This window comes from Oratosquilla oratoria, chromosome 17, assembly GCF_046742065.1.
Source record: "Oratosquilla oratoria isolate Oo_2021 chromosome 17, ASM4674206v1, whole genome shotgun sequence".
In the NCBI taxonomy this organism is placed as follows: Eukaryota; Metazoa; Arthropoda; class Malacostraca; order Stomatopoda; family Squillidae; genus Oratosquilla; species Oratosquilla oratoria.
In genome coordinates, this window is record NC_134793.1 from 54,168,411 (window position 1) to 54,180,518 (window position 12,108).

Genomic DNA, 12,108 nt, shown 5'->3' on the forward strand with positions numbered 1-12,108 from the left:
AGAATACGAATGCGTATTCACTCGTGACTGCGGTCACCATGAGGGGGCCGCAGTTGCTAACTCACAAGCCGTTATTATTTATTTCATTACAGGCAGGGTGAGTAGAATAACATAATACACACAGATATTATCAACATAATAAGGTACAATATACAATATAAACAATATCCTAACTAACTAAAATAAAAGGATAACAAAGGAATAATACACACGGAACAAAGAATATTATATTTCATACGATCGGTAATTCAGAAAGACGAAAAAATTAGGGCGTGGCTACAACTACCCGAAACAAGTGGTAACATGAAAAGTACATCTATTACAAAGGAACACATACTTGCGATCACGCAACACCCCTCCCCCAAAAGAATACGCTTACAAGGGTTTGTAAGCAAAGAATCACTTTAACCAAGGTCAATCACACTAACATTTTAAGTTTGCACATGGGTAGTTCGGGATAGGGCATCAGCCAGCACATTATTTTTTCCACTTATGTGCGCGATCTGTAAATTGAATGGCTGTAAGGCCAATGCCCACCGTAGAAGGCGTTGATTAGTGTTTTTCATTCGTTCCACAAATGTCAGGGGATTATGGTCTGTAAACACTTGCACAGGGTGAACTGTGCTTCCTACGTATACTCTAAACGCTTCCAGAGCCATAATCAAAGCTAACGCCTCCTTCTCGATGGTGGCATAGTTCCTCTGCGCCTTTAGGAACTTCTTTGAGAAGTAACACACAGGATGTAACACACGATCCTCCTCACCCTCTTGTAGAAGCACGGCACCGGCACCAACTTCGCTGGCGTCGACGTGGATGGTGAACGGCCTCTGGAGATCAGGGGCACGTAGGACAGGAGCATTTGCCAGCAGAGCCTTCACGCTCTCGAAGGAGTCCTGGCAAGCCTGGGTCCACTTGAAGGAGGTCTTAGTACTCAGGAGGTCGGTGAGAGGAGCCACCACGGAGGAGAAGTTGGGACAGAAGCGACGATAGTAGCCCACCATTCCCAACAGTCTCATCACTCCCTTTTTGTCGCTTGGGGCAGGATACTGCAGAATGGCTGTAATCTTGGCTGCAATCGGTTGGACCTCCCCTTTCCCGACGACATGCCCCAGGAATGTGATGCGGGCATGGCCGAACTCACTCTTGGCGAGGTTCACTGTCAAACTGTGTGCTGCCAGAACAGCAAAGAGGGCTCTTAGGCGGTCCACGTGTTCTCCCCAGGAGTCGCTGAAGACGACGAGGTCATCCAGGTAGCAGCGGACACCCACCAGCCCCGCCGTTACGATGTTCATAAGGCGTTGGAAGGTTGCAGGTGCATTCCACAAGTTGAAGGGGAGGACAGTAAACTGATGCAGCCCCTCAGGAGTGATGAACGCGGAGATGGCCCTCGACCACTCTGACAGTCGAACTTGGTAATAGCCCTGTAGTAGTTCCAGTTTTGTCACCCACTGTGTTCGACCAACGTCTTTAATGACGTCATCAATGCATGGCAAGGGGTAGCTATCCGGCTCCATGACTGTGTTGACCTTTCTGTAGTCGACACACAGTTGTATAGAGCCATTGGGCCTCGGCACCAAGACCACGGGAGAGGCCCAAGGACTGCTACTGGGCTCCATGATACCAACCTCCTGAAGGCGTTGCACCTCCTCATGGACGTACTCCTTCTTGAATGCGTTCAGGCGGTAAGGACGTTGGCGGATGGGCCGAGCTCCGTTGGTTTCGATGTCGTGCTCTACAGCTGAACAGGGGTGAGGATGGTCACTAAATATAACACTATAGTCTGTCAAAAGAGAAGAAATATCACTCGCTTGGTCATTAGAGAGATGGCCTAACTTTGTACTGGGATCATAGAGTATTGTGGAATTGTCCACTTTAGCATACAAGCCACTCTGGAGTTCAGGGAAGTTGTCTTTCTGATCATTATCACATGTAGGCACTACAACACAAGCGGACAAGGAAGGTTCAACATTTTCCTCCCTTTCCTTACTCTTTCTCACTCTGTAGGGTTTCAGTAGATTGACATGCACCAGACGTTTTTTCTTACGTCTGCCTGGCGTATATACAACGTAATTGGCGTCCCCTACCCTGTCTACAATTTGGAAAGGTCCATCATACCTTGCCTGGAATGGGTGTGTCTGCACGGGCAAGAACGCTAACACCTCATCACCTACCCTAAATTCCCTATGCTCTACCTTATGTTTTTTGTCAAATTGTTGCTTCATTTTTATCTGAGCAGATTTTAAATGGGCATTAGCCAGCCTCACAGCAGCTTTTAATTTTTCTCTAAACTCAACTACATATGATACCAAGGGTGTGACACTATTTTCTAGCAGCCAACTTTCTTTGAGGGCTTTGAGAGGTCCTCGCACCTCGTGGCCATAAATTAGCTGAAATGGGGAGAATCCTAAGGATTCTTGAACAGAGTCTCTAACCGCCAATAGGAGCAGGTCAACCCTCTTGTCTCAATCCTTCCCAAAATACAAGCAGTAAATGCGCAACATGCGTTTGAATGTCAGATGGAATCGCTCCACCACCCCCTGGGATTGGGGATGATAGGCTGAAGACCTAGACTGCCGGACACCCAAACTCTGCATTACCTGATTAAACAATCGGGAAGTAAAATTGGATCCTTGGTCCGACTGCACTACTGTGGGAAGGCCTACTTGTGTAAAGAAATGAATAAGGGCTCTCACCACATTCTTGGCTGTGATGCGGCGCAAGGGAATGGCTTCTGGATAACGGGTGGCACAGTCTATCATAGTAAAGAGAAACTGATTACCTCGGGGAGTCTTTGGCAGAGGACCAACGCAATCTATGACAATTCTGCCAAAGGGTTCCTCAATGACAGGGATAGGTTGTAGAGGGAACGGTTTAACGCTGGGGTGCGGTTTCCCTGCTACCTGACAACGGTGACATGTACTAATGTAGGAACTAATATCTCTCTTCATTTTAGGCCAATAGAAATGAGTTAGAATTTTTGCACTAGTCTTCCTAACTCCCAAATGTCCTCCTACCCCATCATGAGCAATACCCAGGATCTCCTTCCGTAATGGGCTTGGGACCATTATTTGGTGACGGACAGACCAAGGGTAATTTGCAGGGGAATCAGTAGGACGGAACTTTCGCATCAATATGTCTGAGCTAAGGTAATAGCAGTTAGATTCAGACTTGGCTTCCTCTTCACTAATAGCTCTACGGAAACAACTGGCTAGTTCAGGGTCCTCTTTTTGGAAACAAATGAGCCTACTCCTAGTGACTGGGGAGGAACCGAAACTATCCAGGGTGGTAACATTGTCTCCCTCAGTGTCGTTTTCGCTATCAAACCTATTATGAAGGTCACCGGGTGGAGGAGAAGTTTCAAAAAATTCACCTAGATTTAAATCAGCAAGGTCAGGCTGAGTAGGAACATCCTCGGTGTTCTCACTAGGTTGGGGGGTAATTACACCAACATGAGCATCCTCATTATGCTCGCTAATCTCTGCCTCCACCCTGCGGCTCATGCTACGAGTAACAGCACATGCAGGGAATATGCCCGGAATGTCTGCCTCTAATTGGGAAGTATTATTCTCGGCAGAGGGACACGAGGAGACTATGACATTAGGTAACATCGTGCCCCCGGCGAGGTCATTTCCTATCAGAAGTGAAACTCCTTCTACAGGTAACTTGTCGACTACTCCTACCTGGGCATAACCTGTCCTAATATCTGACCGCAAGTATACTTGGCATATAGGGATACGTGACCCGCCTGTTAAACCGTTCACAAGGACCCAATTCCCAGTATAACATACATTTATCAAAGCAGCCACATCTTTTGTAATTAATGATAGGGCTGAGCCTGTGTCTCTCAGAAGCTTGATAGATGTAGGTGGGCTATCTTGATTAAGGGCCACTGAACCAGAAGAACAGAATGGTTCAAATGTTGATAACATAGGTGAGGAAGGATTATCTGGGACAACTGATGGGCTAACAGCAGTGAGACAGGGCTCCAAAAAACTTTCCGATTGCTTGGCCACATTGATCGAGAGAGAGGGGGACCCTTGGAGAGGAACCTTTCTTTGTTGTAGTTTGAAACATTCATCAACATGATGTCCTGGTCTTTTGCAATACTTGCAATAGCTCCTGCCTCCAGTGAGGGTAGATTCCCTGGTCTCACTATCAATAGGCTTACCTGAGGTAGATGAAGCAGATGATGAGTGAGCCGGCGGTCGAGGAGCCTGTGGAGGTCCGACTGGCTTGGAGTCCCTAGTGGGGGGGGAGCTTTGGGGCAAGGTAGGGTGAGACCTGGAATGCATTCTAGGATTAGTTAAATGGTAATAGTCGGCCGCTGGGCCAGCCTCTGCCAAGGTACGAATACCTCGCTGATCCAAGTTGGCTCGCACATCTGGAGGGATATTATTTCTAATATCTTCCATCAATATTAACCCTTTGAGTTTCTCCAGGTCTACGTGAGCCTCCTCGCTCTCCACCCACCGGGTGAACAAGCGGAGCTTTCGTTGGAAGTACTCCACGTATGTCTCCTGGTTGGATTTCCTACATTTCCTGAATTGTTGCCGGTAGGCTTCAGGAACAAGTTGGTATGCTTGTAGAATATTATATTTAAGTACATAATAATCACTACTCTGACTCTCGGAAAGTGCAATAAATGTGTCGAGAGCTTTTCCCGAGAGGGCACCATACACCATCTGCGTCCACTGGCTGAATGGCCATTGGTACATACGTGCTAACTTCTCGAAAATAGAAAAGAACTTGTCTGGTTCATCCTCGTTAAATTTCGGAATATTAGGTGTTTTTTCTATACCATGACTTTGAGACTTGAGTCTCTCTATTTCTAGTTCCAACTTCTTAAGTTCAACCTGTAAAGCTAAATCATTTACGGGGCTAGCACCCCCAACATCTTCCCGTGAGGCGAGGATGAGTTTATTTTCCTCTAAGTACTCAACAATTTTGTTTTTCAAGGGGTTCTTATTTAAACCGGAGCACTCGCTTATTTGATAATGATGTGCTATAATCTCTAACTCTGGTTTGTTAAGCTTCCTTACCTCTTCGGCTGAAGGCGCCTTTACGAAGTTCTCCAAGTTGAACATGTTGAACTAAGATGTTGGAAGACAAGGAATAACAAAATGTTGCTTATTAGCTAGTTGGCAACCTATTGAATTAATGAAATACGTATAATAGGGATTAGCCACACGTATGGTAATGCAACTGTTAGCTGGTATCGCAAGAGCATGAAATAATGGTAACAATTCAATAGCTTACCACAAATCTCGGCGATGAACCACAACCGTATAGGCGTTCTAACAATATAAATGCACTAATGGCTACTATCCCGGTCGTAAGGCCCCCACTTGTTACGCCTCCCATTAATGCCCAATCTTAATTGGAGAAACAATTCTACCTCCAATCATCGACGAACCATATTGAGCCTAAATGGCAGGGTAACAATGTACTGCACATCAAATAAATCTGTGCAGTACCTTCAAGCACGTATGTCAATAGGTTTAGGTGACCGGTGGATAACTCAAAGGGGCAAGGTTAAGGCAAAACTATGGTGTTCTAACATAAATTATGTACATTTCACTTAGCACTACACACACACTTATTTTATGCCTACCCGGACCACTTGTTACCACTAGGGTCCACCTAACACACTTAACCTAGAGATTTTATAGAGGAGCGGGAAGTGTCCGCTCTGTACGGGTTCAGAAATTAGAGAGAGAAAAAATACGAATGCGTATTCACTCGTGACTGCGGTCACCATGAGGGGGCCGCAGTTGCTAACTCACAAGCCGTTATTATTTATTTCATTACAGGCAGGGTGAGTAGAATAACATAATACACACAGATATTATCAACATAATAAGGTACAATATACAATATAAACAATATCCTAACTAACTAAAATAAAAGGATAACAAAGGAATAATACACACGGAACAAAGAATATTATATTTCATACGATCGGTAATTCAGAAAGACGAAAAAATTAGGGCGTGGCTACAACTACCCGAAACAAGTGGTAACATGAAAAGTACATCTATTACAAAGGAACACATACTTGCGATCACGCAACACTAAATAAACAAATAAATAAATAAATAAATAAATATGAATAAATAAATAAATAAATAAATAAATATATAAATAAATAAATAAATAAATATATATATAAAAAAAAAAAAAATAAATAAATAAACAATTAAATAAGTAGATAAATAAATAAATTTTGTTGAAGGTGATGCTGTCATCTGCATTAATGATTTTCTTGCAGATACTTTCTAAAGATCTCACTAATCGTCGTGTTACAGGGTTTAAACTCCGTAGAACTCGAGCGTAGGCGGACATAATCTCCGATCAGGATTTCGGCTTAACTGAGCCTTCTTCAGGGAGTGTGTTTAGTGTCAACTAATAACGGTATTTGACCACGTGAAATTATTAGACTGGGAGAGATCACATGATAGTTTGAAAAAATGTCCATAAATTATCTCCTCAGAGTTCTGACCTACCCTGTGTTCTCATACTGGGTAGCGCTAATAAATCAAGTGCTTGTATATTCAAATTAGGGTTTTTATCCTTGATATAAAGGGCCTCGATTATCTTTAATGTTCTCAGGTCCATGCAAGTTTCCAAGATTTTCGTGTTCTATTCTAATTCTTCTCGTGTAATGATTCTTTGGGGCTTCTGTGTATTTGTGTCCAACCAGTCTGAATTCCAGCTTCATAGTCGTCATGCCTATGTACAAGGAGGAAAGGGCTTCGAAGTTCCCTTTTGTGCATTTATATTCCTATATGACATGAGACTTTTTCAGCTCATTCCTCTCTTGGCGGGTGTTGTTGAATATATAAATAGATAAATGAATAAATAAATAAATAAATAAATAAATAAATAAATAAATAAATAAATAAATAAATAAATAAATAAATAAATAAATAAATGAATAAATAAATAAATAAATAAATAAATAAATAAATAAATAAATAAATAAATAAATAAATAAATAAATAAATAAATAAATAAATAAATAAATAAATAAATAAATAAATAAATAAATAAATAAATAAACAAACAAATAATGAAAATTTACAGAAATCAATTATTCGGATAGCAATGGGTATTTACAATGTAAAGTCAATCTGTACAGTCTTCCCACTTTTTTAATTAAATGTGAAAAAGAAGACGATACTTATACCCAGTACAGCTTTTCTGCCAAGTGGTATCTCTATAGCAACCAGGACTTCTTCAATTGTGATCCAGGTGTCGTAAGAGGTCAAGGTCAGGTCGGCTTTATTCCATTGTTAAGTGGCCATTGGTCGCGTTCTGGTTAGACCTGACGCTCAACAGTCGCTTGGTGCTGCTGCTGCGACGTACACGACGTCGTCTGGCTTGATATCTATCTTCTCGTAGTGTGACGTCCTGTGACGTGTAGTTCTGATATCCTGTGACGTGTAATATGTCTTCTTTCAAGAGCGCTCGGTTCGGCTATCTTTCGCTGTCCTCAGCGAGTAGTTCGTAGAAGATAATTTAATAACATTTACTCAAACCTAATGACATGTGGAAAGTAGATACAATTCAGCTCACCTAGAAGATATTATCTTATATAGTGGCTTTTTCCGTAAGCTGTATCTAGGAAGAGGAGTAGATGAAGTTGGTGTAGTGGAATTTGGAGAATTTTGTGATGGAGGGGTTGTTGGAGATGGAGATGGGAAATGCTGGAGGTCTAGGCCTCGAGGTACTCTTTTGATATATCTGTGAAGGACTGTCTCTGTTAAATTCTGCATACTAAATGCTCTCACTTTAATGTTTGGTACTAGGCCAATAATGCGGAAGGGTTCCGTGAACTTTGGAGAAAGTTTCGAAGTGGGTGAGTGGTTTATGGTGTACACAATGTCCCCAATTTTAACTATGCAATATATCGCTCCTGTATTATGAAGCCGTGCCATATTGTCTTTGGATTGAATAATGGTATTGTGAATTCTCTTGAAGAGATTATTGAGGTTTTGTACTTTTTCTTTGACATAATCGTCAAAATTGTAAATGTGGGATATGTCTGACGTAGGGAGATCATATGGGAGCTTTTTGTCAGAACCAAAAAGGACAAAATATATTGACACCGATATTGACCTGTTAATGGTACTGTTAATATAAGCTTGAATGTTTGGTACATTTTCATCTCAAAAAGAATGTATATCAGAGGCAAGATGTCGGAGAATATTTAGGGTTTTGTGGTTCTGTCTCTCGACCAAACCATTAGAGCTAGGTTGATAAGAAGTAGTGTTGCATTTTGTGATGTTAAAGTGTTTACACATGTTTGTGAGAATTTCATTGTTAAACTTTGTTCTGTTGTCAGAAATTAGTGTTTTAGGTGTAGTGTAGGGGCATTTGAGTTTTTCAGCAATCGTTTGTGCAATGTGTTGTGCTGTCTTGTCTGATAAGGGTAAAAGAATGCAGAATCGGGAAAAATGGTCTACACAAAGAGGTATTTTTTTCCTCTGGGGGTGAGTGGTAACTTAAGAAGATTAATAGCTACTGTGTCAAAAGGTTTGCAAGGGACAGGATAAGTTAAGATGGGAACATGACCACTAATATGATCTTTGTGTGAAGCACATGAATGGCAAGCATCAAAATAGGCGTGTATACCTTTCCTTATGGTTAAACAGAAGTACTGCAAACTGGCTTGTGTCAAGCATTTGTCCTTTCCTAGGTGGGCATCGATGGATGAATCGTGTACGAGTTTTAGAACTTCAGGAGTGAGTTCCGGAGGATCAACAAATTGAAGCGCTGAACGGTTGAGATCATGTTTGTTCTTCAGTGTTGTTGTGTGATACAGTGCTTCGTCTATTAAGGTGTAGTTGTCGATATTTGGAGGAAAATCATTTGTGTCTGTTGTATCACTAGAGGAAAGGAAGTATATAACACATTTCCAAAAGGGGTTAGACTTTTGCGCTGTGGCAATGCGTGTTTGCGTAAGGTTGACAGGAGAGGGATCTTGACCGATGAAAGCGACGTGGTGACCGAGTGCGTCTGCCACCACGTTGGCTTTCCGTGAACAAAATGGAATATTAGTATGGATTCTTGTATGGTGAGAAACCAACGTGCTAATTTGCCTGCGATATTTTCCCTTTGAAAAGGTGTAAGATTAGTTGGTGGTCGGTGTGGATATGTATCTTATAACCAAGGATCTCTCTAAGGTGCGTAAGGGCTTATATTACATTTAGTGCTTCTATTTCCGTTACTGATAAATTTTATTCATGTTGATGGAGTGCGCACCTAGCATAGGCAATTGGTCTGAGTTTTGTGTCGTGTTGTTGGATGAGGACTGCGACGATGCCTGTGTAGCAAGGGTCTGTGTATATTGTAAAAGGAAGCTTATGGTATGGAAAAGAAAGGACAGGTGCCGTCGTTAAGGCTTGTTCTAAGTCATTAAAAGCTTTCTCTTGGTTGGTCAGGTGTCCAGTTAAGGGCAGCGTCTTTCTTAATTAAGGTGGTTAAGGGTGCTGCTATACCAATGTAACCTTTGGTATAATGTCTGTAAAAACCTGATAGACCAAGGAATAAACGTATGTGGTCAACAGAAGCATGGCGTGGAAAATCAATGACTGCCTTGACCTTGTCTTGCGAGGTTAAAATTCCTTGAGGTTTAAGGACATGGCTTAAGAAGCGTATTTCTTCTTGAAGGAAGGAGCACTTCTTAAGTTTTAGTTTGAGTTATGCCTTTGCTAATCGTGAGAAGACAGAGTTACGTGTATGTAGGTGTTCGCTAACATATTTGGAAGCGATGATAATGTTGAGATACATGAAAACTGAGTGTCCTAGTAGGCCTGCAAGTACTGTGTACATGAGATGTGAAAACAGAGGGGTTTGAAATAAGAACCATACAAAGGCGTTTGAATTGGAAGTGTCTATTGTTTGTGCTGAATGCTGTGAAAGGTCTAGACTCTGTATCAAGAGGAATCTGAAAATATCCTGGCATGAGGTTCAAGGTTGTGAAAACCACGCTGTTTTCACCGACGGTGTGTAAGATGTGTAATACCGGTGTGGAGTGTCTTTCAGGGATAGTTAGTTTGTTTAATTATCTGAAATCCATAACTGGGCGAAAGAAACCATCGTGTTTGAGAACAACAAAGAGAGGGAAATTCCATTCAGAGATTGAAAGTTCGATTATATCCTGCCCGATCATGTCTGTTATGAGGTTATCTACAATCGAGTGGTAATCTGTATTCGGGAATGTAACTTGGTTTTGCTTTTTTCCCGAAAGGGTATATGGTGCTGAATGAGGTTTGTTACTCCAAGGGGTTCACCTGGTAACGCGATGGTATATCTAAATTTGTTGCAAAGAGTAACAAGTCAGCTTGTGAGTCAGGAAAATCTATGGGATTGAAATGCAATGCATGAATGGGCTCCTGTGCTTTTAGCATGTCGGAAATTATGGTACACACTTGTGAAGTGGGGAATTTGTCTTCCATGAATTGTATACGTGAGGGATATACCAAGAAATCACAAATATTAGTGCCATCTGTGAAATGGAGGGGGGCATTAACATAATTTCCAATCAATATGCACGTGTGACATTTCTTTGGTGTTAAATTGATGACGGAAAGTAGGGAGATACCATTCACGCGGCTTGTCTCTGGTATATGAATTGCATCGGTGTTTGAGGCTTGGAAAACTCGTATGTATAATTGTGTATACTCATAAGGGAACAGTGTTTTATGAGCTGATGATTACTACATGAGTGAGCTTGAAAGCAGATAACAGTTGTGAGACTGGGCTGGAATGAAGGTTGAAATCTTCAATGAGGGATAAGACATCTTAGTCGATGAATTATTGGCGGTATTGAATGACAGTTTTGTTTGACGTTTAGCTGATTTTGACGTGCGGGAGTTTGTACATCTGTTACATTTGGAATACATGTCGACAGCTGTAAGCAAGGAAGGAGAGGTGGATTCCTGAGGGGGTTTTAGAGTGGTTGAGCAGATATTGGAGCTGCTTGTGTTTGGCTGTTGGAGCTCGGTCACGTGTATTTTGCTAATGATCGAAAGGAGTGGGTTCTGAATGCAACGCAGGGACAAAATGGTTTGCATAAATTATACCATTCTGAGAGGGATATAAAACTATATTATGTTCCTTCATCAAGTTCAAGCCTATGAGGATGTCAGGGGGAAAATGTATGTCAGCTATGTAGACAGTAATTGGAATGGGTGGGCATTGATCTTTAGAGTTAATATCCAAGTGGAACTTTCCAAAGATAGGGAATGGTACCCCATCAACATTGGCGAGTTGGATATCAGGGGGATCTAGGATGGTTACTTTCTTGCGCTCCGAACGGAGTTTGTTCAAATTGAACGTGGACGTAATATGAACAGGAGATCCCGTGTCTAGAAATTTGGTGAGTTTGGTGTTGTTGGTGAGTTTGGTGTTGCCCTGAATACCATGGAAAGTGAAGAAGTGTCCGGGGTGTTCAGAGTAAGCACAGGTAAGGTTTGGTGAGGGAAACTCCGGGTATGGAGTGCTTTGTGTGGACTTGCGTGTTGTGCTTGTGCTTTGTAGTCATACGGAAGGTGTGTTATGTGTGTCTCTGACGAGGGAGCGTTGTGGTGAAGCAGGTTTTTGCTGTTATTTTGCTAAGAGCACGCGGCAGTAGTCACTCGGGTGGTAACATGTTCCGTGGTCATCGCAGTAGCTATATGGCTGAGACAGCTGTCTGTAGTAGTATATGTTTGTGCTATGTCCTGGTTTTTGGCAGTAGGTACAAAATAATGGTGTTCGTGATTGAGAGCACTGACGTGAGCGGTAGCGAGTGCAAGAGCTCGTGTTATGTAACGTTGATCGTGTTACTTAGGCTACTGTGTGAGTGAAGGTGATAGGTAGAGACTGATTGTGAATATGAACAATTGTTCTTTACGTATCGGAGAATTTCTTGGAAAATTCTCCTAGTGTGGTGCCTAGTGTGAATGAAATCGTGCCAGTTTTTAAGAGTGTGTCTGGGTGTAATTGAGAAAGTAGTCAGAAATAGACTAACAGCGAGACTATGTGTTCGAGTGAGATTTCGTCATCTATAACCCAGTTTGACTTTTTTAGGTTTTCCTTGATCTCGCTTTTGAAAGTGGATGC

The 12,108-nt window shown here is 42.0% G+C and overlaps 1 protein-coding gene across 1 annotated transcript in view; it reads right to left on the bottom strand.

Moving 5' to 3' along the window:
- Positions 1 to 5,084, bottom strand: part of LOC143034286 (uncharacterized) — a 72,628-nt gene extending 67,544 nt beyond the window's left edge. The window contains exons 1-4 of the mRNA XM_076200221.1: positions 3,836 to 5,084; positions 2,598 to 3,745; positions 1,809 to 2,387; positions 633 to 1,664 (exon numbers count right to left, since the gene is read on the bottom strand). Coding sequence (XP_076056336.1) covers positions 633 to 1,664; positions 1,809 to 2,387; positions 2,598 to 3,745; positions 3,836 to 5,084 — 4,008 coding nt within the window. The remainder of the gene's footprint in view (positions 1 to 632; positions 1,665 to 1,808; positions 2,388 to 2,597; positions 3,746 to 3,835) is intronic.
- Between the last annotated feature and the right edge of the window lie 7,024 nt (positions 5,085 to 12,108).